Source organism: Patella vulgata, chromosome 8 (assembly GCF_932274485.2).
Source record: "Patella vulgata chromosome 8, xgPatVulg1.2, whole genome shotgun sequence".
NCBI lineage: Eukaryota > Metazoa > Mollusca > Gastropoda > Patellidae > Patella > Patella vulgata.
Window position 1 is genome coordinate 39114943 of NC_065886.2, and position 26123 is coordinate 39141065.

The 26123-nt window shown below is 34.4% G+C and overlaps 2 protein-coding genes across 4 annotated transcripts; one reads left to right on the forward strand and one right to left on the reverse strand.

Annotated features, from left to right (window-relative positions):
• Positions 1-1939: 1939 nt before the first annotated feature.
• LOC126830314 (uncharacterized) lies at positions 1940-10465 on the forward strand. Its single transcript, XM_050560681.1, has 2 exons — positions 1940-2016; positions 6286-10465. Exon 2 carries the CDS (start codon positions 6392-6394, stop codon positions 8378-8380), a length of 1989 nt encoding a protein of 662 aa, XP_050416638.1. The 5' UTR covers positions 1940-2016; positions 6286-6391; the 3' UTR covers positions 8381-10465.
• A 1274-nt stretch (positions 10466-11739) lies between these two features.
• Positions 11740-26081, reverse strand: LOC126830319 (protein phosphatase methylesterase 1). 3 transcript variants are annotated; one of them, XR_007683796.2, is made up of 16 exons: positions 25996-26081; positions 22263-22368; positions 21522-21614; positions 20661-20718; positions 20384-20435; positions 20115-20183; positions 18998-19083; positions 18461-18551; positions 17910-17975; positions 17293-17476; positions 16733-16793; positions 16338-16403; positions 15868-15912; positions 15386-15450; positions 14003-14142; positions 11740-13305 (listed from the first exon to the last, which is right to left on the reverse strand). XR_007683796.2 is itself a non-coding variant. In XM_050560691.2 (16 exons), exons 1-16 carry the CDS (start codon positions 26064-26066, stop codon positions 13287-13289), a joined length of 1200 nt encoding a protein of 399 aa, XP_050416648.1. In that variant the 5' UTR covers positions 26067-26081; the 3' UTR covers positions 11740-13286. The 3 variants fall into 3 exon arrangements, 2 of the variants coding, with proteins under 2 accessions (XP_050416648.1, XP_050416649.1); XM_050560691.2 differs by having other exon boundaries at positions 14075-14142; XM_050560692.2 differs by having other exon boundaries at positions 14071-14142.
• Between the last annotated feature and the right edge of the window lie 42 nt (positions 26082-26123).

Genomic DNA, 26123 nt, shown 5'->3' on the forward strand with positions numbered 1-26123 from the left:
TGTTTTTTTCACGTCCTTAACGAAAGTCTAACAATTAGTCATAGGGGGTCAACTTTGATTTTTTTTTTTTTTTTATAGTGACAAAAGCTCAAATACGACCTCGTGTAAGAAGTTATACTTAGACGACAAAAATGGAAGTAGAACATATTGGTAGTATATGAAATGAAATCGGGTTTAACGTCCTACTTTTCTACACCGACTTCGCTAATATGAAGACGGGCATGCGCCATACCATACAGTGTGCGGTGAGTGAAATTTATTGCAAGGCTAGCGGCTCTATAACTTACTCTTATTTCATTATTTCAAATTCCAACTGTCAAAGTTTCTTTTACGTGCACCCCAAGGTGTACACAGGACTTCGGTGTTTCGTCCCATCCCAACGACTAGATACTGTCCTTGCTATGCTCTCTATACCAACAAATGTTTTTTAAAACATTAATCAGCATACCTCCGGGACCCTCTGGGCTCCGGGACCCCTGAACAAGTGTCCCAGCTGCCCCCCCCCCCCCCCCCTCTCCTACCGGCTTAACCTGGGGTTTGACTACCGGACTAGTACCATTGCCTTGCTCATCAGGATTAATTCAGCCCAACAGACTTTCAACTAGAGCCAGTGGCAAAACGTAAAAAATCGGGTAGACCAATTTTCATCTTTTTGAACCCTGTGGTATTGACTTCCTGTCTGTCCACATGAACGGGGACCCCAAAACGTAACGCTTAAGTAATGCTTTTAGGAAAACTACCAGGGAGCGTTGTTCGCATTACAGCCAAAACTGTTTTTTGTAACACATCTAGAGTACACCTGTGTCAAAATATAAATCCTTCTGACGATTTTGGGGATTAACCTACTTCTGAGTGGGCCAAATGTCAAAATTGGTCAGCCCCGCCCAATCAACCTTTAATGCATTGGTCCAGGAAAAGAACCCTCGGTAGTTGGAATTCGATATATAAGAGTACCGTTGCGCCACTGCGGGGCAAAATTCCCTTCATAGCACACCGATGGAACCCAGTCGGAGCAGAACAGTAGGACGTACATGATAACCCCATTTAATTTCATTTCTTTTTATTGACGTAGACTATTTTTGTCAACAATGGAAATGAACCCGTGTTCCTACGGCCACTGTAATAGTATCACCTTACGATAATGCCGCAATATTTATATATACTTTAAGCCCCCTTCTACCTTATTATAACACTGAAAAGTCATTTATTTTGCACACTGAAGGAACCATAATATTCAACTGATGACATACTTATTATTTTTAAATTGCAACTGCCTTTTATTTTATTTTGTGTGTAATTATAGTGTTCTTTCTATATTCTACTTGTATAATGTATATGTTTTGTAGTTTGGGAGTTTGGGAGTGACTTATCAAACTTCCCACTTTAAACTGCTATTGCATTTCTAATGATTTTAAATTTATCCTGATATTACATGTAGGCCTAATATGTCTTTGTAGCTTAGGAGGGACCTATGGAAGATTAGTTTTTTTGCAAACTAAATACGTTACCTCATTAAATAAAGTTTTTATTATTATTATTATGAACCCATAATGGGGATACCCTCTTCTCTACATCAGCATTCGTTTCTACTGTTAACGTGCATAAATGGACTAATTTTGGAAGAAATGCGACGTCTGATATGCCGCTGTGACGTCACAGTAATATTTATATTAAAAAAGGGTGGCTGAACGGGCACGTGAGAAAAGAATATTGTTGAAAAATTAAGAAAGAAATCCACCGCCCCCCCCCCCCCCCATAAAAAATAAAAAAATAAACAAGCCAAAAAATTAAGAAAACAAAAAAAACTCCGGTTATAATTTTTCCAGAGAATAAGTTATCCCAAAATACAATATGTTCATTTTTTGCGTTCTGTAATGAATGTCCTTTAAATTTCCCGCATCGTTCTTCAGGAAAGGAAGGAAGTAAAACTATACTGTCACGTGATAATAAAACTATCAACAGAAAAGTCGTCCGGATTATGTAGTTTGGAAGAAGGTTTTTTAGCTTTTTTAAAAGGTAGATCTATAGTATATATATTTTTTTTGAATTCAGACACATTCTAACAATATTATCCAAAATTAAAGCTAAATGTATTTCGTAGGAGGCATATCAATCGGTTATAAATGCTGTCCGTTCTTGACTTCAAAATCAAAGTTCAAAAAAGAAACGTCAAGAAACAACGATCTAAACGAACGGAGACTTTTTTGAATCCATTCAACTATTCTGATCCGAGTTCGAATTTCAATCGATTGAGTATTTACTACAAATATGTTGAGTAAACACTGAGTGCTTGTTTGTTGTAATGTTATGGATCCTTTTTCTTGGAATGGGTGTTAACTTACAGGCTACCGGTAAGCCAATCGGTCAGACAAAATGAAAGTGAAAGTAAAATTTCAAATACTACATTTCCAAATGCAATGAGACATTAATGTACAGTAGCAAACATATTAAAGGAGCTAAATCGCTAATATTGGGACCTAGAAATTGACAATAATAAATTAAACTGATTTACATTGAATCGTTTCTGTTTTACTCTAATTTCAAATCAGTGACAGTAAATGTGATGTTTGGGGGAATACGCCAGAAGTCTCAATCAAATGGCAATCTGTAGCATCTGGTTATTCCAGTCTACCCTGATAGTACTATTTATTGTGCATGCTCTCCAGATAAGAATATAGCATCATCGTTCAACACCACCTGTGGAATATGTCTAGTCTCATTGTTACAATTGACACAAATGGGTCGCAACGCATATGATAATGTAATATGAATGTATTATATATAATCTGATTTACATTCAATTTTTTCCATTTTTACTCTAATTTCAAATCAGTTATGTTCTGCAAAATCAAATGGCAATCTCTATAGCGTCTTGTTATTCCAGTCTACACCGATAGTATTTATTACGCCTGTTCTCCAGATCTATCAGAATATCTGACATACCGTTTGGCATGACTTGTGGAATATATAGCCTGGTTCTTAGAGTCCCTTGTTACAAATGGCACTGAAACACATTATGGTATGCGATTCGTGTACTATTAGTGTATATTTAAAAGACAAAATAAACATTTTACCATTAGTACTACTATATTGTATATCAGAAACCCATCTTTTCCTGGTACGATTACAACATCAATGTTGATTTAAATTGACAAATAATTCGTGTTTTCAATGTCCAAGACTTTGGATGACACTGAGTTACCTACTTTAAGTATAATGTGAAATTTCATCTACACAATCGTATGATAACTGAATGAGAAACAGTCTAGTGATTCTGGGATGTGGGATTGTAATTGATGGCTATCGGTGGTCAAAAATGTTGTAGGGCCTACTGAATGCTGCTTATGATAAAAAATTTTATGTACACCCGCTTTGAAATGTAGTCATATATTGTCGTCACCCCGGTCAGTTAGTCTGGTGTCCACAATTACTTGTGTACAATAAAAAATTACTGGTATCAAAAAAACCCCATCGTTTTATCAAACGTTTCCACAGGAATAATACTGACTTCTTCAGCGATGTTTGTATCGGATTCTTCATCCCTGAGAAAAGTAAATAAAATGATGTTCTTTTGCATATTTTATTCTATTAATTATTGTATATCAATTTATATTAATATCAGATGCATCATTTTGACTTGATTGATCCCATCAAACCACCTGTAATTGGTTTGGCAGGGTTGGATGGCTGAATGGTTAGCACGTGCGCGCTGTATCATAAAGTCTGCCATTGAGTCAACTGGCGTGGTTTCGATTCCCTGGTTGTACGTGGCAAGGAGTAGGGTCGCCTATCCAACCTCGTGGGTTTTCTCTGAGTCCTCCGGTTGCCTCCCACTGCTAAAGACACCTACACACAAGCGAATTATGGAAATAAAATTGAACCATATGTTAGTCCCGAATTGATCTAGTTTGTGTCGAGTGGATATTAAACCCCATTTCTCTCTCTCTGTATGTAATTGGTTTGTGTTACCTGTTTCTATTGATTGGAAGTTTTTCACAATTGCTTGTGGACGTTCTAGAGGCCAAAGTTATAATAATCTGATTGCCTTTAAATTCAAACACAGAGTTAAAATTCATGAGACGAAGAAACTTATTGATTTCTGATAATTACTGCCAGAGTTATGGTCTTTATCACTTAATCTAAAATCTTGTGGATATCCGATTGACTTTAAATTGAAATGTTCAGGGTTGTCCGGTTGACTTGAAATTTATACACAGTGTTCAAGGTCATGCAACAAAGAAACTTATTGATTGTCAACAATTTCTGATACTTACTGCCGTCAGAGGTATGGCCCTTGATCACTTTAAAAAATCTTGATGCCCTAGAGACTAAAGGGGCAAAACTAGTCGCTAAACAAATCCTAATTAATTACTTAACGAGCTGTTTTTAGTGTCTTTCATTACCAACAAAAGAAAGAATATGTGAAAACCTTGTGGACTGGTCAGATGACTTACCTGCAGTGGGCATATGTTTTGTTGTCTGGCAACCTATCTTAACCATATTTATTTCAAATTTAGTATAAAGCGTTACGGTCTTGAGAGGACATATATTCAGATTTCCATTCCTAAGTAATCCCCTTTTCTGATATTCTTTTCAAATTTGGTGTGAAGCCTTGGGGTCTTATATATTCAGCATTCTATGACCTTCGCTTTCAGAGTTACCTAGCCCTTTTCCAAAAACCTTGTGAATCTAGTACCAAGGGCTTATAGTCAAACAAAAAGACTTTAAAGATGGGTTCCCAGAAAGTATTTATCGGGTGGTTATTTCCAATAAAAGTATGTCAATTTTGGTATATATGGAAAGTAGATATATCCAATCTTAAATCTTACTAGAAAAATACTGGATTCCCCGAAAACCACTCATGGAGCGTATACAGCCCGACGATTAGGAATTTCTGCATGCGTGATGTCAAAGGTCACACGCGAACATTGAGCGCTTGATGTACAAGTTGATAAACTTCATGAAGAGTTAGACGTACAACACTTTCTGAGATAAAAATGACAGGAAAAGAAGCAGGTAGTGGATAATCCAATAATTTAATTAGGATTCAATATTTGTAATAAATAGTAAGCGATTAAAGACAACATCGTCTTACATGTACATGTATGTACGCAATGAATTCTCCTCTGACTTCCAAGAGAGGTAAGTCACGTGACGTAAACATGACCGGGTTTGATCAAATTTTTATAGCAGGGCATTCCTTCGCAATTACAATGTTTGAGAAGGATTTGAAGCAAAATTATGACAAATTAATTAGTTTGAATATGTTTTTAGTCCATATATACCATTAAATCACCCAGTTTGTACACGGGAATGTATCTTTAAATGTGCTAAATGTTTGTAATTAGAAAAACAAATTAGAATTCAATATTTCAATCAATATTGATGTTGTTATCTTACCCCAATATCCAATATTTAAAACACAATGAAGGTTTTAAAATCTGTACACAATGTTGTGTACTCTCACTCTCCACACAAGTCTCGCTATCCAGCATTCGATACTTTGGACTGCAAAGGAAGACAACTCTGTTTGGGAGATTGGTGTACTCTGTGACATAATAGTTTTGAGTGCCATTTGTAATAAACAAAGAAGACCGTAGGAAGTTATTATAAATGGCTGATTCACAAATATGTCAAAATAATAATAAAAAAAAAATCATGCAAAATGAACTAAGCAGTTGCTAATAATTGGCACTGAATTTGGACTGTTAGTGTAAACCGATTTCACCGAACACAATCTAAAAAAACTGAATGTAAATCACTATATACACTCATATTATGTGTGTGTTTAGACCAATGGTCGACTAAAGGTTCCAAAGAATAGAGCAATACACCCTTTAAATGACATATATGAGAAATACAAAAAAGGCTAATTGATATATTATCTTCAAAAACTGAATGTAAATCACTTATATATGGACTCATATTTTAGACCCATGTTTGACTATTTTAAGGTTCCTAAGATTACAGCTATATGCCCTTTAAATAGCATATAAAAATAATGAGAAATACAAAAAGGCTAAATAATGAAATTAATATGAAAACTCCAATCATTATTGTTACATATGGATTTTCTCATTAAGAGTTTGTTCAAGCTGTCAAGATCCCAATGGGGAAGTGGTATCAGTGGTTAGTGTTCAAAAAACAGTTGTGCAGAAAAGTAGGATGTTAAACCCGATTTTATTTCCTTTCCAAACTTACATTGTACTTGACCAACTTGTAAAATATAGTTAGGAGTTGCACATAAATCTCTGTTGTTTAAATGGTTATTTAATTCTTTTTCAGGGTCATCTTTTAAAATCTGCAACAGTGCTTATGGTACATGTATGTGTACTTTATAGAACAATTATTAAAGGGTCTGTAACCCTAACTGAAAATTTAATTCAACAAAATGGCAGAGAGAAAGGAAGAGAAAATAAATTGCAGCATTTGCTTGAACCATTTCACGAAACCAAAGATTATTGATTGTTTCCACACTTTCTGCGAGTCGTGTCTATATGATTATGTCATTCGCCGTGCACAGTATAATAGATTTCCCTGTCCATTGTGTCGGAAGAGTATACGGGTGCCGAATGGTGGAGTCAAAGAATTTTCAACCAACTTCTATATTGAGGAGAAACCTGTGGAAGACGTAAGCAAGACTGCTGTTTGTAGCCACCATAAATTGGAAATTGAGTATTATTGTCGGGACTGTTACTTGGCAGTTTGTTTTAAATGTTTCGTAGTTGATCATAAGGGTCATACAGGAGAATATATCGAAGATGTGGCAGTCGACGCAAAAACAGAGTTGGAAGAAATTAAAGACAATCTGAGTAAAAGAATCTCGAAGGCTGAAAAATTGTCAAATTTCTTGTTTTCTGAGAGACAACGTGTGACATTTTCCACGGATTTGGAGTGTGATAAGGTAGATAGACATGTCAAAAGTGTTTGTGCAGCTGCTGAACTTCATGGCCTAAAATTAAAAGAGAACATCCGCAATTCTTCTTCTGCCTGGCATAAACATGTGGGTCAAATGCTGAAAGACATGAACAATTCAGTCAAGGTCTTGAAACAGATTGCAGAAAAAGTAGCAGATATTTTAGATAAGGGACGTGTGGTTGAAATGTTAGATGTGACCCCTTTGGTTAAATTACAATCAATGGTTGAAAGTTACCATTGTGACAGAAAAACTAATTGGTCTGAAAAAATCCCCCAGTTTAAGAAAGGACGATTCAGTGAGGAGAGACTGACTCAGATAGTAGGCAAAATAACAAAGGAATCTACTTTTGTCCAACCTCAAGAGATAATAGAAGATGATCATGATGATGTTTCTTTATCCACACAACTTGGATCATTGGCTGTGAAAGAAACTTGCTCAAAAGTTGATATAGGTCAAGTTGGTACTGTTGATGTCTGTGTCCAAAGAGATTTAAATTCATTGAAACTTTCACAAGAAGTGCCAGCTGATCATGATACCGCATACAGTTTTAAAGAACTTTATAGAACTTTGTCTGTATCGCAAGGTCGAAGATTACGTTCGAGGAGAAAGCAGAGTGATTTCCGTTTCAAGAATAAGGATAATTTACAGCCGGTCGAACAAAATGGAGCACTCTCCATACAATCATCTGATAGGGAGGCAGCAACTGATTCAACTGTAAGTGTACCATCTGATGAAGCTCAGGTAAGGGTCATTTCAGCTACTGATCCTAAAAATAAAACCCAACTTACAAGCAAAAATGTACCCCTTGAAGTTAGTTGCCATCCATCAGCAAGATCAGCATCTATACAAGGGCAGACAACTTCTAATGGACCCACCTCTGATCTAAGTTCTAATGTTGAGTTCTCAGCAGGAGGAGATAAAGAATCTGGTGACAAAGCAACGGATGACAAGAAAAACATGGCAAAGTCGTGGGAATCAGAGGAGAAAACAAAGAACTCAAATTTGAAAGACTCGATTTACGGTGAACCTTTACCAAAACTTCTAGGAATTGGAACAGAGGATGTTTTACCCACAAAACTTGGAGAAATAATCTTAAATGAAAATGAGAGAAGCTTGAAATTTGAATTTGATTTGCAAGACGTGGAAAAGAAATGTGCCAGAAAGGTACAAAAGGTAAATGATCTTGGTTTGATGGTAGAGGTAGGGAGAGACAGTAATTCATCACTGTTTATTGATGTTGGATTAAAATCTCTCGGTTTATATAAAATGTCTTTCATGTTGTCGTTAGCAACAGATTCCGATCGTCCAGCCGTGAATCAGTTTGTAGAAGCAGCTATATATGGGTACTGGGGACCAAGTTATAGATGGAATAAAGTTGTGAGGAAAGAAACTTTGCTGGATTTTTGTCAAGATAAGTTCACTGTTGAGATTACTCTGTCCAATATCAAGAGAATTAAATAAAACTCGACATAAAAGATGCATTATGTAGGATTTAGATAAAGAGCTGGCCATTCTTGCTTACAATAGTTAAAAAATAGATAATGAAAAATGAATATAGTGAAAATTTCATTCAAGTTGCTTTATTCTGAGTGTTAGAAGACATAGCCTAGATTGTTCATTATCGTAACATTATCAATAAATTTTAAAATCTAGCGGGTGTTCAAATCCATTTAAATCTCTGCCATCCAATGGTGTAGTGAGTTGATTATGGGCTTGTCATGTAAAGTAAATGCCTAAATAATAGTTTATATAAAATTTAGTGAAAATAAAGACCTGCAAGATTTAGCTCTTACATAATGCATCTTTAAATTATTTAATGTGTGGATTGAAATATCTGTGGTCATACGCTTTACTAACTCGAGCACCAATCCTAGAGTCTCATTTTGCTCAAAGATGTTCACAGGCCTTAATGTTTGCAAAATTTCCACAGCCACATTTTGACAATTAGTGATGTAAAACAGGAATATACAATAAGTAAGAGTGTGATAAATGTAAGTAAATGTGTATTGAAATGAATGTGAGCTGAATGTGATAGATAAGTCGTAGAAATGTGTATTGAAATAAATGTGAGCTGAATGTGATTGATATCAATGTGTATTGAAATGAATGTAAGCTAAATGTGATTGATATACAAATGTGTATTGAAATGAATGTGATTGATATAAATGAATGCAACCCATTATTTATTAGGCTACTCAAGACACTGTTCCAAAATTATATGTACATAAAATATTATGTTATCAACAACACTGATTAGCTTTATCATCTAATTTAAGTTTTATTGTTCTGAGAAGTTGTGTAAGTGTGGCAGTACTACTGATTTATATGATAACTACTCAAAAATGTGTATTAAAATTATGTCACAGGCGACAAATAGTCAAAACCATATTCTTTAATTTCTTACTTGGTTGGATTAAGTCCTTGTTTTATTGATAGTCTAAAATATTTTCACTCCCACCTTTTTGCTCCATATTATTGTTTACCTTTTATTTAATGATGACACAAGAATACTTGTTGAAACACTACACTATTATTAAGTTGCTAGTTATCCATGAAGCTGTGTTTATTGTTTTAGACATATTAGTGTTGTTTGTTTAGTTTTCTTTTTTTTTTACACCCACATTGAAATGTGGTCGTATATTGTTGTCATCCCCGTCCGTCGGTCTGGCGTCCACAATTGCTTGAGGCTGAAGTTAAATTTGTACACATAGTAATTTGTTTAAGGTCATGAGATGAAGAAGCTTACTAAATTTCAACGATTTCTGATAATTATTGCCAGAGTTATGGCCCTTAAGGACTTTGAAATATCTTGTGGGTGCCCTAGAAAGTTAATATTCGGTTGGCTTTACAGGTTTAAAGGTCACAAGACGAAGAATCCTATTGATTTTCAACGATTTCCGATAATTTCTGCCAAAGTTACATGTATGACTTGGAATCACTTTGAAATATCGTGTGGATGCTCTAGACGCAAAAGTTAAGATCCGATTGACTTTAAATTTATACACAGTGTCAAAGGTCACAAGGTGAAGAATCTTATTGATTTTCAACAGTTTAAGGTCTTGATATGAAGAAATATATTGATTTTCAATGATTTTTGATCACTTATATTAAATGTTTTGTATACTAAATGTTAGCATGAGTCAGAACTTATATAAAATATAAGCCAAACAAATTCTAATGATTTTCTGATAATTAGTTAATGAGCTGTTACTCTTCTTAATAAGATTTTACTGTATTATAAATGTCTCATTACTGACAAAAGAAAAAATATGCGACAACTCTTGTTGACTGCCCGGACAACTGAGTGGCTGTGGGCGTATATGTTTCATTGCCTGGCAACCTATCTTTTAATATACTCAGCATCATTATTAAAAGATATGATAATGATGTAGGGAAATTTATTTTGTTTACTAAAATTTCATCTGTACATACATGTATATTTGTAAGTTGATATCTCGGTCACCATAGAATTTATTTATTCCTTAATAAAACATATTTTTAATACTATAATAGTGCTTCTGACAAAATAAAATATATTTCTTTAAATACAGTTGTTTTCCATCCATTTATTCAGATGAGTGGCTCTATCTGTGCTTTCTTCCTCTTTAAGGCCATCAGGTCAACAACCCAAAGTGCTTATGCATTTCCTTTTGTCTGGACTGGTAATCAATTTATATTTTTTTACTGCTTCATATATAGGTAGTATAGATGGTGGGAATTTAGATTTGCTTATGTGAAGAATTTCTTTACTGGAGGGACAGAGCAAGCTCACTTAATACTATAGGGGGAAGTTAAAAGAAAAGATTCTTCTATTGAACCACTGAATAATATTTTAATTTGTTATGGTACATTGTAATTGAGATTTGTTAATAAAAAAGGGTGGTAGCTTGATTTCATGTCGCTTGATTACAATTTCATCATTTCGAGAGTCGAGCATACCCATAATGTAACTTGTCTAAAAGTTCATATTAAAGCTGAACTCTGGTTACAAAAATACCAAAATAATTAAATAAAAAAAAGTTAACGCCCCCAAGCCGCCATACTCTCTACACACGCTTCACTGATTGATCTATTGAAGATTGCAAAATGTCTGATCAGGTAAGCCTGTAAATAATTATATGAACTGCGTCTACTACTATATAGCCTACGCTTTACTCTAAAACAAAAGATGCAAAAAGATGGCTTACCCCAACCTGAAATTTTCAACCAAAACAAATCACCTACACAAACTATAGAGCAATAAGTGAAGCGTGTGTAGAGAATAACACCGGATGTGTACAGCTGGCTGACAAAAAACAAACTGGAAGTGAGATCAGCTAACCTATACAGGTCATAAGCCTCCATGTCTGCCATATTTATTTCACAGATTGGAAACAATATGGCGGCTTGGGGGCGTTAATTTTTTTTATTTAATTATTTCGGTATTTTTGTAACTGGAGTTCAGCTTTAAACATACATTATGCAAGAGCTAAATCTGTCTATTGCAGGTCTTTCTTTAGGCCTGAAATATTATCTAAATTATTAATTAGACATTAATTAACCTATCCAGATCATAATCAACTGTAGATGGCATCGCTAGCCTGCAATCTTTACTGGATTATGAGCCGATTTATTGCATAACTTTTCTACACGATTAAATGGATGATCGAGACTATGCTGTTTATCGTACTGACTTTAGTAATGATGATTAAGGCTAGCCAGAAATATCATTCGCTTAGTTCTCGGTTAATAGTGGATCAATTTGAATGAAATTTTCAGCAAATTGCCTTTACATTATCTAGTTTTTAACTATTATAGTGAGAACTGTTAACTCGTTATCGAATCTCCCATAATGTATCTTTAATTTAATTTGCAACAGGTTATCAATAAAAAAAACTCTTTCACTTGTGCTTGCAAATTTATTAAATTTTACACTTGAAGTTTGTTCTTAGTCAAAACCCCATTTTCATATAAATACGGGGGTACTAGTGACCTTTAAGTCCCACCCACAGTTCTGACTATTTTAGAGTACCAAGAAATGTTTAGGTCTTGTACATAGACATCTTTAGCAATTGGAGGAAATCCGATGAGCCGGAGAAAACCTACGATGTTCGGCAGGGAACCCTAATCCTTCTCTTGTACAGACTTGGGATCGAAACCGTGACTCAGTGGCCCAACTCCCCTCTAGAAAAAATGCCTTCTGAAAAGTAGTCTTGACATAAAATTATTTATTATGTACAATTTACATTTATTTGTTTCTTACAACAAAGCTTGTTCTCGAAAAATACATTCATGACAATATTTGTTCAGATCCACGGTTCATATGGAATCGGTAGAATCTAGATGATCTCTGGCCATCTGACTGTGATGTATCTGACTTTATCAACAGATAATTGTAAGAGCAATCAGGATTTTATGGCAGGGGTTCCAGTTTTGCCGAGTCCCAAAGAACCATGGTAAATGAGATTATCTCCCTTTAGTTATCAAAGATGACAGATTAGGATCAGCCGACTTCATTGTCAGACCAAAATACCAGCAATATTTCTACATTCTAGCTTAAATTAAATTGAGGTATTTTATTTTCATTACCTTCATTTGAACATAGGTCATCTAATTGTTCCATGACAGATTAGGATCAGCCGACTTCATTGTCAGACCAAAATACCAGCAATATTTCTACATTCTAGCTTAAATTAAATTGAGGTATTTTATTTTCATTACCTTCATTTGAACATAGGTCATCTAATTGTTCCATGGCAGAAGGGACCCCCCACCCAAAAAGCCATGCTAAAATCTATTCAAATATCATTTAATTAACAATCATTTTCTGGCTTGGATTAAATTGGATTAGAAAGGGGGCCCATCCAAAGATTTTAACCAATACTTATAGGTGGTGCTGTCTTCTTAATATCGTCCACAGAAGATGCTGAATTTCGGGAAATTTTCACTTATCATATATTTGTAAATACCGAATTAAATTTTACAATTTTTGGACTGATATTCCTTTTATAGTTTCACTTTCACATTATGACAGTTTTAACAGCATTTTAAATCCGTCAAAAGACGATCAAAACACAATAACATAATAATCTATATAGCTAAAGCCTGGGTAGTCATATTTCATACTGTACTAACTACATAAACAAAATAATGACCATTTCTACAGTCTATAATTTAAACGTCCATAATTTATAAATGTGATTCTATTAATTTGATAAACACATAAAACGTTTACATTCATTTCTTGATGTATGCTTATACATCAACTAATCAACTTCAAGATCTCCTTTTAACAGCAGTTAAAAATGAAAAAAAACTTTCTCTACGATGACGATGTTTTCAATTGATTATCATAGGCCGGATATTCTGATTATTTTTGTTTTTCTTCTTAACAGGCAGGAAACATTCTGAAAATCAAATAGAAAGTTAAAATAATGAAATGGGGTTTAATAATCTACTATTCTGCTCTGACTGGGCTAATGAAGACGGGCACACGCTATACAGTGTGCTATGAGGGAAAATTTGCCCAGACAATGACAATACGACCTATTTTAAAATCCAATTCATACTGCCAAGTTTCTTTTACGTGCATGCCAATGTGTACATGGGACCTCAGTTTTTCGTTCCATCCAGATGACTATATGTTGTCCCTTGCAAGGCCCTGTGTCCTGCACTACTGACAAGGGCGAATCTCAATAAACTTTCTTGGCCAAACCAGGATAGAACACGACACCTCCAGGTTAGCAAGTCAACGCCTTTCTTACTGAGCCACTGCTACTCCTCAGAAAGTTAAAGAGAAAAGTAAACAAATAGAATGGGGCTTAATGTCCAATTTTTCTAGTAGTAGTAAATAAGGGTTAACAGCTACTCTTATATCGAATTCCAACTGCCACAACTATACATTGCCCCTTGCCAGGTCTTCGGTCCTGCACCACTGACATGGAGGAACCACCCCCCGGAAAATCCTGATGAACTTTCTCGGCAAACGCAGGGATCAAACACGAAACCTCCTGGTTAGTGAGCCTACTTCTTATACCCATTGAGCCAACATGGCTCCCAATAAAAATAAAAAGATTCCTCTAATACAGTATCTGTGGAGTATACCTGAATTATTCAACAGTTCTCAAGTACTTTAAACCGGACAATTTCTCAAAATAGTAACATCAAAATACCTACGGCTGGAAATTAGCAGTTGGTTCGGCAACTTTTTGACGAATCATAAATGTGGCTAATACTTCAGCTACCTAGAAATAAAAAACATTTTTCCATTTAAAAATTTCTTTAAAGAGGAATTATTAGTTTCTACTATCCTCACTGGTTAGTAAAAATTCTTCAGCCATTTGATGTGATTTCACTATACAGTTGCAACCAGGGATCTGCAAATATTATTGTTTGCAAAGTTTGAGATAAATTTGCGTAGCTATCGCTCAGATATTTTAACTTTCAGTTTTAGTGTCATTTAAGAAGTTTAATAAGTCTAAGTCGAATTATGCTAAAATTGTTGATATTTTTTTGCGTCTGTGACTAAGATCATTTGTAACCATGTTGGAAAAATATGTACTCAAATTAGTCAAATTGAATATTTAGAGATACTTTCCCAGAAAAGTATTTATCGGGCGGTTATTTCCAATAAAAGTATGATGATTTTGGTATATATGGGAAGTAGAAATATCCAATTTTACTAGAAAAATACTGGATTCCCTTAAAATCAACCATGGAGCGCATACAGGACAAAAATGTAAGGGTTTCCTAATCGGCAGCCCGACGATTAGGAATGTCTGCTCGCATCACGTCGAAGGTAGCACGCGGAGATTGAGCGCTTGATGTATATGTTGATAAACTTGATAAAAGCTAAACCTACAACACATTCTAAGATAAAAACCAGGGAAGAAGAAGTGGGCAGTGGGTAATCTGATAATTTAATTAGGCTTCGATATTTATGATTTATGGATAGTGATTAAAGACAATATCGTCTTGTGTATGCAATGAATTCTCCTCTGGCTTCGCACCTGTTGCTAGGTAATATGTCAGCTAAGTCACGTGACACAAACATGACTTCTTATAATAGATTTCTTATAGTAGGGGTATTCCCTTGCAAAAAAAGTGTTTTGAGAAGGATCTGAAGCAAAATTTTGATAGATTAATTAGTTTGAATATGTTTTTAGTCCAAATACATCATCAAATCACTTAGTTTGTACATGGGAATGTATCTTTAAACTTGGTATATAATATCCCAGCTAAGATTCAGTTGGATAACAAAAAGGCCCATCAAAAGATTTAACTCGACACTTGTTTATATCATCTGCAGAGAATGGCAGAAGTAAAGTTGTAAAATTTTCAATACATCATATTTTGTGAATTTTTAAATCCACTGTATTTATGTAAATATTATTTAGAATTGAACCATTTTTGAACTGATATTCATTTTAGCTATTCAACTTTCATAATATTGTTGTTTGCAAAGGATTCAATATTAAGTTTACTCACCTTATCAGGGTTATCTTCATGTACAGCATGACCACATTGTGGTAAAACTTGCATCTGGAATTTACCTGAAAATAATCATACAATACTAAGTCATGAAAGTATATGCGCTATAAAAAATGTACCTGTAATAATAATACATTTTAAAACTATCGATTTCAGAGTAGGGGTTGAGGTCATGAATTTTTATTGAAGACCCTGGATAATAATGGGTGACCCTTGATTTTAACAGAGACAGAGGATGCTTGGGCATGGTAATAGGAGTATAAAAAGAATTAATATAAATAATAAGTAAATTGCATCTTTTCCCTTTGTGACATAAAGAATCAATAATCAAAATTACAAATTTCTAGATTCATCCCATCCCCCCACCAAAGAAATGGCATGCAGTGGAAAATGGATATAGCTGCCTTTTCACCTGAGTTCTGCTGCCAACTCTAGACTTCCTCAATTATAAACCACAAATTATATACAGTGTACTATACCTTGCATCTGACCTATAGTTAAATCTTTATCTAATCTATCTACACCTGTAATTGAAGCAATATTTATAAGCATCTTTATGCTTGTTTTTGTATCCTATCTCATACTGTAATTCAGCTATAAAAACTGTAAACATTGCAAATAAAAATTGTTTAAACCAATTTTAAGTTAAATGAAATTCATGCATTGCATTGCTTCTACTTCTGAATTTTGACACAATCTTAAATTCATTGCTGCTTTACCCAAATTCCCATCAATTACATTTAAGGTTGTAAAAAGGATTATCATGGACAAGAAATTGTTTTTCTTTTTTTTTTAGGTACAAATAGATACATGTATGTCATCTAATTAAGGTGGATTTTACTGAATCAACCAGTCAGAGAGAATCTTAAATGATTTTTTTTATAAGTATTGTACTTGTGGGGATGAATATATACGATTATGATTCTTATCAACTTTGCCAATATATTACCTGCTAATATTAACATCTTTGGTACTTCACACGATAAAAATTTCTGTGACAGACCTTGAAACCAATCTAAAAATAGACAAGATTCACATGGTTAGTATCTGATATACAATGTCAGTTAAAATTAATGGAATTTTATCTGTTTTTTGTCTCGGATGAAATATGACTAATATTTATTTAATAATATTCACTAATGTTAAAAATAAACAAAAAGATCAAAGATAGAATTTTGATAGATTTACATTATCTAGAAATCTTAAAATGCATAAAAACAGTCCAAAAATATATCATTTTAGTTGAATTGTATATTCGAATAGCATGACTTGGAACATTTGAATAATAAAATCATAATTTTAGAAGAGAACCCTTGCTGTTGACCATGAATCAAATTGCCATACCTTTCCAATACATATCTGTATTAGCTAAATCTATTCTCCATGTGTACTGATTTTTACAATTCTGGAAATAACATTATAATCAGAGGATAACATCATGAAATGAGTTACTTATTTGTGCAGCCTAGACTAACACCATCAATGAGCCCTAGAATTTTTTGTACAGGGGCCATATGGTTTTGAAATCTAAAATTTGAAAACAATTGCTTTTAAATTTTAAAGTGAAAGCTGTATATATTGAACGTCACGGAATTGAATTTCCCCAATCCCAAAATTGTGAAAATGGGGATTTTGTGCTACAACACATGCATAAAAAAATATCTCATGTAACCATGATAGCTGAAACATATTTGTTGTGTTTAGTTACATCACGATTCTACTCACACCACTACTGTTATCGGGACTGACTGAACTGTGACAGGACTCAATTCTGCACCACTCAATTGCAATTCTGTCAATTTGGGACGTCCGGATTGACTCTCAAGTTTCCTCATAGTGTTAAAAAAAATTGTCGGACCGATTCTGTTTTTGAAGCCAACAAGAAGGAAAAATGACCAACTTACTGATGAAGTAGGTATTTTAAAATCTGGGTTGTTTCCCTTAGAGGAAGTTGATTGGCTGCTGGGTGTAGCTATCTCATCTGGCTCTTCTTCTATGGTATCTGTAGGTAATGATGGCGTCTGAAGATCATGATCATGTTCATGTTCATGTTCTAATTCTGCCGAGGCGGTTTCATCATTGTCTACCCTAATAAAATAATAATTTAGTGTTAAATTTACAATCTATACGGCAATAAGTGGAACTGTTTGTCAAGACATATTTGCAACAGTTTACTCTTATTTTGATTTCCAACATAAAAACCTTGCACCACAAAAAAGGGGAAATGCGACTGGAAACACCAGTATCGAACCAGAGCCACAGTAGCTCCCTGTTAGAGTGTATATTCAACAAGACAGTATATCCCATGCCGGTTATATACAAATTTTACAGAACCACTGAAGGAAAGTGAGGATATTACGAAGAATTTATGTTTTTTTGAACAACCTAAAATTCAGGTTGTTTAAAGGCCTTAATAATTGCTTTGAATTCTGAAATTCAAAACATTTTCAATTTAAGTACACACAGACAACAGATGGAGATCATATCATTTTTCTCATGAATTATTTAATATTTTTCTCACCTTTTAACCTGTCCCACCATTGATACTCTGGCAGAATCAACATTACGGATCTGTCCGCTTCTTACTCTAGGAAATTAAAAACATAGCAAAATCTTCATTAATCGCTTGTCTATCACACTGTAAATGGTTAAATACAATGCAGCAACTATTTGCTAAATTATCTTTACCATTCTAAGTCGTTAATAACAGAGCTCACCCTTCTGTCTGCAGCAACCGAGCTCATGCTGTGTGCTATGCTGGGAAACTTTGACACTGGACAGCAGCATTTCGGCCCACTCTTCATCAAACTCCAACTATCACAAACTTTTTTGTATTTATGCCAATAAGTATACAGGTGTACCTTGGTTTTTCGTCCCATCCAAACTACTAGACATTGTAACACTTGGAAACCAGACTAAAACATCCAGAGGAACCTTTCTGACAAAAGGAGTGATTGCTTCTGGAAACTCATGGTTAGTGAGCTACTGCTAGTTATATACACACTGAGTCAGTATGGCTTACTCAGCTAACATTAACAAAGACAATTATATAAAATTATTCTATTTACTTACGCCCATTCAATAACATTGTCTAATGATTGAAACATTTTTGGTCGACCACGTAAAAAACTCTGCATGCCCGATAAAGCATCCATTGCTGAACCTGAAAATATAATTTAACATTATCCAAAAGCATCCATTGCTGAACCTAAAAATATAATTATAATTAAACATTATCCATGAGCATTTAGTCACAATTATTTCATGCAATAATTTTGGTAACCAATTAATTCCATCAAGGTATTTTTAATGTACAATGAGCAAAGTGACATATTTTTATAACCGTGCCCCCCTATAACAGTGAAAACTGAAAGGATGTTCAATGCAGTGTTACAGAATATAATTTTTACAATCCAAAATGGTGTCAAGCAAACACAAAAATACGTACACCAATGGAATATGATAATATCTTGTTCAATCATCATAGCTGAAACGTTCGATCCATCACGGTTCTGTTCAAACTGCATCCGTTTTTGTGAATGGCAGAACTGTGCCCTCGCTATGACATTGAAATTTCAAAACAAATAAGAAACGCAGAATGGAACAAACCTTCAACAACGTCTATAACACATAAACCAATTAAAGATGGGATTAGATGTTTATCAGCTACATTTACAGCTATAGATCCTCCCATACTGTTTAATATAAAACATACATTAAATACAATATTAAACAGCTATATATCCTGCCATAGTGTTTAATATATAAACATACATCATATACAATATCAAACAGCTATAGATGCTCCCATAGTGTTTAATATAAAACATATATAAAATACAATATCAAACAGCTATAGATCCTTCCATAGTGTTTAATATAAAACATACATTATTATATACAATATCCAACAGCTATAGATCCTTCCATATAGTGTTTAATAAAAAACATACGGTACATCATATACAATATCAAACAGCTATAGATCCTGCCATAGTGTTTAATAAAAAACATACATTAAATACAATATCCAACAGCTATAGACCTTCCATATAGTGTTTAATAAAAAACATACGGTACATCATATACAATATCAAACAGCTATAGATCCTGCCATAGTGTTTAATAAAAAACATACGGTACATCATATACAATATCAAACAGCTATAGATCCTGCCATACTGTTTAATATAAAACATACGGTATATCAAACAGCTATAGATCCTGCCATAGTGTTTAATAAAAAAACATACATCATATACAATGTCAAACAGCTATAGATGCTCCCATATAGTGTTTAATATAAAACATATCTAAAATACAATATCCGAAATGAAATGAAAGACATGAGGTTTAATGTCTTACTTTTATGTACCAAGGCAAATGAACCCATGCAGTATGCTATGAAGGATATTTTGCCAGGACTGTAATAATCAGACCTACTATAATTTGGATTTCAAATTGTTAAGAGGTTTTTAATGTGCTGCCAATGGTAAACATAGGATCTCTACTATCTGAACAACAAAACACTTTTCCTTGCTAGGCCCACCATCCTGTACCATCCTGCACTGACAAGGAAAAACTAGGCTGGAAAATCCTGAGGAACTTTCTTGTGACATCATTCAAGATGGCTGACACCAAAAAGTATAATAGAAAGGGCTGCTGTTTGTTATTCTCCATTTACAAAGAGTTCTAATTAAAAATAAAGTTGGTATATTTGACTGACCTGTGACCTATTAAAATGATTGGAGGAAGATCTTCACCATATAAACTTTTAACAACATCACCAACATCACTGTAAGATAACAACATGTATCTGTTAAAATATTTACTTTTTTCTTTATCTGCATAATATAATTCTGATTGCTTGTGAATTTAATGTTGAAACAACATTTAGTCATTGAACACATTAACATCATCACGAGAAGACAATTATTGAATTTCATTGGTTTCTACAACGATTCTCTTGTAATTTTCAAGCAATTTAATTCTTACTTAGCCATTGTATCTGCACTTAAGTCACTGTCATTGGATGTCGAACTGTCACCTGTTCAAAAAGAAGAAGAAACGTTAATTATAATTTTTTTATACCGTTGAAAGTAATTTTTTTTTTTTATAATCATTAAATCGCATTTGGGGTAATGTGTCTAAATTTCTTATTTTCGAAATTACCATGCTGATTAAAAATTGTAACAGACAATGGAGAGCGGCCAACTGTAGGAATAGGACCACAACATATTTGATGTTTGATTATTAAAAGTTGAGAACTTACCATGACCACGTAAATCTATAGCGGCACATCTACAGGTAACCAGATCAGATACTACCGACTAAAATATATAACATCAGATCAGATACTACTGACTACAAATAAATATAACATCAGGTCAGATACTACTGATTATGAATATATAACATCAGTTCAGATTTACTGACTATAAATTTATAACATCAGATCAGATAATACTGACTGCAAATATATAACATCAGATCAGATACTACAGATATATAACATCAGTTCAGTTTTTTTAAATAAAAATTCAAATGTACAATAGACAGTAACACATAGAGGTATGTGAAGACAGAATGTCAGTCAAATAAGGGACATAGTTCTTCGTCCATCACAACGACCAAATACACCCAACCAAGTACAGGAATAAACCAAATTTCAAGATGACAGCCAACTACATGAATATGCAATATTTTATCATCTCTTTTACAGATGAGTACAGTTCAGTACAGTGACACATGGTGTCAAAATGCTCTTGGAAGAGTAAGCCTACCCTACAAGATTACAACATAGAACAAATATCTATAAATCCAAACAATAACATTTATATTAAAAAGATTAATAAAAACAAAGAAAGAAGACAAATCTGTAATGAATAATATGACAGGCACCAGATCAATTGTACATGTCAAAGCCAGTATTTGCTTAGGACATTGTCAGTGACCGGTGACTTATTTCCTGGCTTACTTGACGATAAAGTTTGTTTCAGATTTTGAGACATTATAGTCTCACCATAACACATGATTCAACTGCTTCATAAGCTGTGCCTTTTTCAAATGTAGGCCTTCTTTGTGTAAGGAAGGAATACAATCTATTCATCTCTAAAACAGAATGATTACTTACTGATAAAAGTGCCCATGATAATCCTGAAAATCCTCCACCATGTAGAAACACAAGAACGGGTCCTGTCGTACCACATTCATAAACTCTAAATATCTACCATATATTTAGGAATATACAAATGTGCATTTACACATATAAATTCCACAAAAGAAATTCTGTAAACAAAGAAATACTTTGGCAACAGGGCAAGGCACAATTTGATTTCTCATCACAAAGGTTATTCTCCAAATATAAGGCCACACCACTTTTAATTTCAGTTCTCTGAAATCACCTATTAAAATTTTGCTTCAAATTTCTTTGGGGGTAAAAAATATAATTTTAAAAATTAAAATATCAGATTGGTTTGCCCTAACTAAATGTGACTTTCAAGGCATACTGCAAGGTGTATTGTATGCTCATTGGTAAATTCATTGAAACTAATGGATAGGTAAACTTGTCAGCAGGACCAGGGTTCGCAATCCATTTTGAAACGAACCTGTCACAATTGGGTCAAAAGAGGTCCTGGTAGGAAATAGGGTAATTATAAGCTCTAATTCCCTTCAACATAACCAGACTTCAACAAATAAAATTCTTGGTAATTTGTTATGTCGAATGTATTCTGAATTGGCTGATATATATATATGATTACCACAAAATATAACGATAAATAGGTACACCTGCCGAAAATTTTCAATTTAATTCATGTACCGGCTTCAAGTTCACACCTGGATAGAACAGTTAAGAATTTTGATAAAAGGATACATCATTTTTATCTGTTTTAACATCATGCTTAGATTCAAAATATTTATCCCAATAAACAGGTGTATAATCTCTTTTCTTTATCTGAGTTCTCCTACTTTGATTTGCACTGAAAGGAAAAAGAGTTAAATATTAATTCAATATTTGCCATCATCAAGATAAGATTCAGAAGAGGACCTGTAATTCAATTCTTTTAATCATACAAATAGTGACAATCAAATATCATGTGGTATATAAAATCGCAATGTACATAATATATACTGAGCGCCATGGAAAACGCATCACTTTTTTTCCCAAATATTTTATTACTAGGTGGTGTTGTATGTATAATATTATGCAATACTATGAACTATTGTTTCACACAATGCTCCCAAACCCAAAAAATATCGGCCTGTGTGCACAAAAAAAATTGCAGGAGATGCACATGAAAAACCCAATATTCATGTGCAGCATTGTGTGTGGGCCCTTTAAAAGCATGTTTTCAACTTAATGTGCAGTACATGAACTGTGAAACGTCAATCTGTCGTAATTTGTTGTTGGACATGTGAAGGAATCGAGCTAGAGATGCTGAGACTTACTGAAAATCAACGGAATGAAGCCATGGGAATGTCCAGGGCTGGCATGTCTACACGTGCTACTGCCAGACACTTCAATTGTCATCAGTCCACTATTGTGAGGTTGGTGGAACGTGTTCGAGTTACTGGATCAACACGTGACCGTCAACGTCCTGGTCCACAACGCGTTACAACCCAGGCTCAAGGCCGCTACATCCAGGTCACTCATCTGCGTGACAGATTCCGCCCAGCAACTCGAACAGGTGCAGCAGTCGTCGGAAGACAAGGACCAGTGTGTGCCAACACCGTAAGACGTTGTCTAAGAGAAGTAGGACTCCGTGCACGACGACCTTATGTTGGAGCTATCCTCAGGGATCATCACCGTCAGCGGCGTTTGATATGGGCTCAAGGACACCAGACATGGACATAAGTAGACTGGCAAAGTGTGCTCTTCAGTGATGAGAGTCGCTTTCATCTTTATCACTCTGATGGCCGTCAACATGTGTGGAGATGTCTTAGGGAACGTCTTGCAGACCGCTGCGTCTTCGAAACAAATCGATGGGGTGGGGGAAATGTAATGATGTGGGGAGGCTTCACATTTCATCACCGGACCGCCCTACACATTTGCAGGGGTCGCGTTAATGCTGTAGCCTACCGTGATGATGTCTTGCAACCAATTGTTGTTCCGATGTTTCAAGCGCACCCACACCTTCAGCACTTCCAACAGGATAATGCACGTCCGCATACCGCCCGTTTTAGTATGGACTACCTGGCTGCTAACAACATCAATGTCTTGGACTGGCCAGCCATGTCTCCGGACATGGCACCGATAGAACATGTCTGGGTTGGACGCCGTCTGTATCAGAGCCCACAGATGCACACCATTGCTGCTTTAGAAGCTGCTCTTGTCCAACAATTTGCCCCAGGCCTTCTTTTAAACATTGATAAATTCCATGCGACGTCGCTGCACAGCATGCATAAGAGCCCGTGGAGGACGCACGTGCTACTGATATCTGTGTCGTACTTTTGGTTTTGACCCCTCTGACTTTGTACCGTTGATTACAGATTAAACATCCATAAGTGTACAAATGTGTTGTTATTGATGTGTTCCCATTTGAATATTGTTCACAATAAGAAGCAAAATAAATAAAATATGTTTACAGGATCATTTTGTTATACAAAAAACTAAGTGATGTGTTTTCCATGTTTATCGTGTTTGATTATGGAACAAATCTTGTCTACTCACATCACATCACTCATTGGGATTGACATGACACATATCTACAAAAAAAAGATTTGTGCGAGAACTTTTAATTAATCACATTTAAATTAGAAGCCTTAGAACTTTTACAAAGAAATTAAATGTGATTAATTTTATATAACATTATATTCAAAGTAAAATATACAAGAGATGATGAGCTATTGCATTACTATATATATATACTACTACTAGTGTCTGCTATACATGTAGGCTGGCTATAACATGTCTTTTATCTTAAAATATCTCTATCTCAGCAATGGATTGGCAAATTTGCTAAATTCGAACATCCCCAATAATTGGGCCAAACTGGTTTAAAGTAATCATGACACTTATATTTTTACTGAATGGCAAAGATCTACAAAGTCTGTGATGTATCAATTTATCTAAGGATCAACACAAGGTACAATTTTATGGATACACAATTACTGAGTTTAATACTAAGCAACATTTCGACGAGGATAGTCTCGTCTTTTAAGCCTTGAAGAGTTTCTGCAGTGTTGGTTTAGTTGTAATTGGCCCCTTAATCAAAGGTGTTAAGTTCTAATTGTAATTGATTGTTATTTTTGCTGCATATTCTGTATATATTTGTCTACTATTCACATATGTCTCTATCATTTGCTTGATAAAGACGAGAGTATCCTCGTCAAATTGTCGCTTAGTATTAAACTCAGTAATTTTGTATCCATAAAATTGTACCTTGTGTTAATATGTTCAATTACTAAATGCCAATCAAAGAAGATACCTAAGGATCAACTGAGCTTTAAAGTGTGTATGGCTCTATTTTTTAAAACCTTAAAATAGACAAAAATGGTTCTAAAAGCACATATTAATGCAGAGGTGTCAACTAACCTGTTTTTTCCGTGAGACTCACAGATTTACGACCTTTCTCCCGATCTCCAGCACGGGAGGAAATTTCTCACGGAAATGGTCATATGTCAATGCTATTTTAACTTTCACAAAGGGATGTCACTCCCTTACTTCCGTTTCAAAAATCGACCTCATGATTGGCTGAATTTGACCGGAAACTTTTAATTCTGGTAATGTGCTTGACATTCCAACGTATGTTTGTGATTATTATTGTTTGGAGTAAAAATGGCTATTTCACAGTACTGATAAAATAGAGACCTGTACACCATATAATACGGCTTGGGACATCGATTAATGTAACATGCGTAAAGTGATTTATATTCAATTTTTGAAAAACATATTGTAATTTCTAATCAATTATGTTCGGTGAAACAATTATGTTCGGTGAAATACGTGAACAGTTCAAACTGAACAGCAGTCGTTTACGCCAGCTTAGTGCATTCTACATGTTTTTTAATTTATTACTTCTTCATTGTGTTGTAGGATATGTTTATATTTGTTCATTACAAAATGGCACCCAAAACCATAGGGTACACGACTCTTGTACTGATTATAAAATGTTAATTGTGTCGTATATATTGGATATTTGGATCCTATAGTTTCATGGCAAGATTACAACATTAATATTGATTGGAATTGATCAATATTGAATTCTAATTCGTGTTTTTAATTTCGAATATTATGGAAAATATTGAGTTAGAACTAATAGAAGAGACTTAGCTCCTTTAACTTTAAGATCACAGTTCAGTTGATTCGCTTCCTTTATTAAACCTTTTCAAATTGGATATAAATCTGTCAAAAATATACATCTAGGTATCTATCTGTATGATATGTGCTGAATGGCACACTGGAACTGTCACAAACAAATGATTCAACTCAAGACAAAAGAAATGGACTAGGCCTAGAACTTAATAAAAGAAGGTCTTCGAGACAATAATAATAAACCGGGGTGTTATTCTATCAGTTGGCTCCCTGTAAAGCGTTGCTTTATCATTTTACGTTGTGGTCAATGCTATATCAAAAATGTTAAAAAATTAGGGCATAAAATCACTACCTTGGCCCAACAGGGGGTTTAGAAGGTAAACCAAATTTTTTCTTCAACAAATCTTTCTCAAAAGCAGACATCTTGTTCCTGTCACGTGACAGGTGAATTGTCACGTGATTAATATAAATTTCTAACAA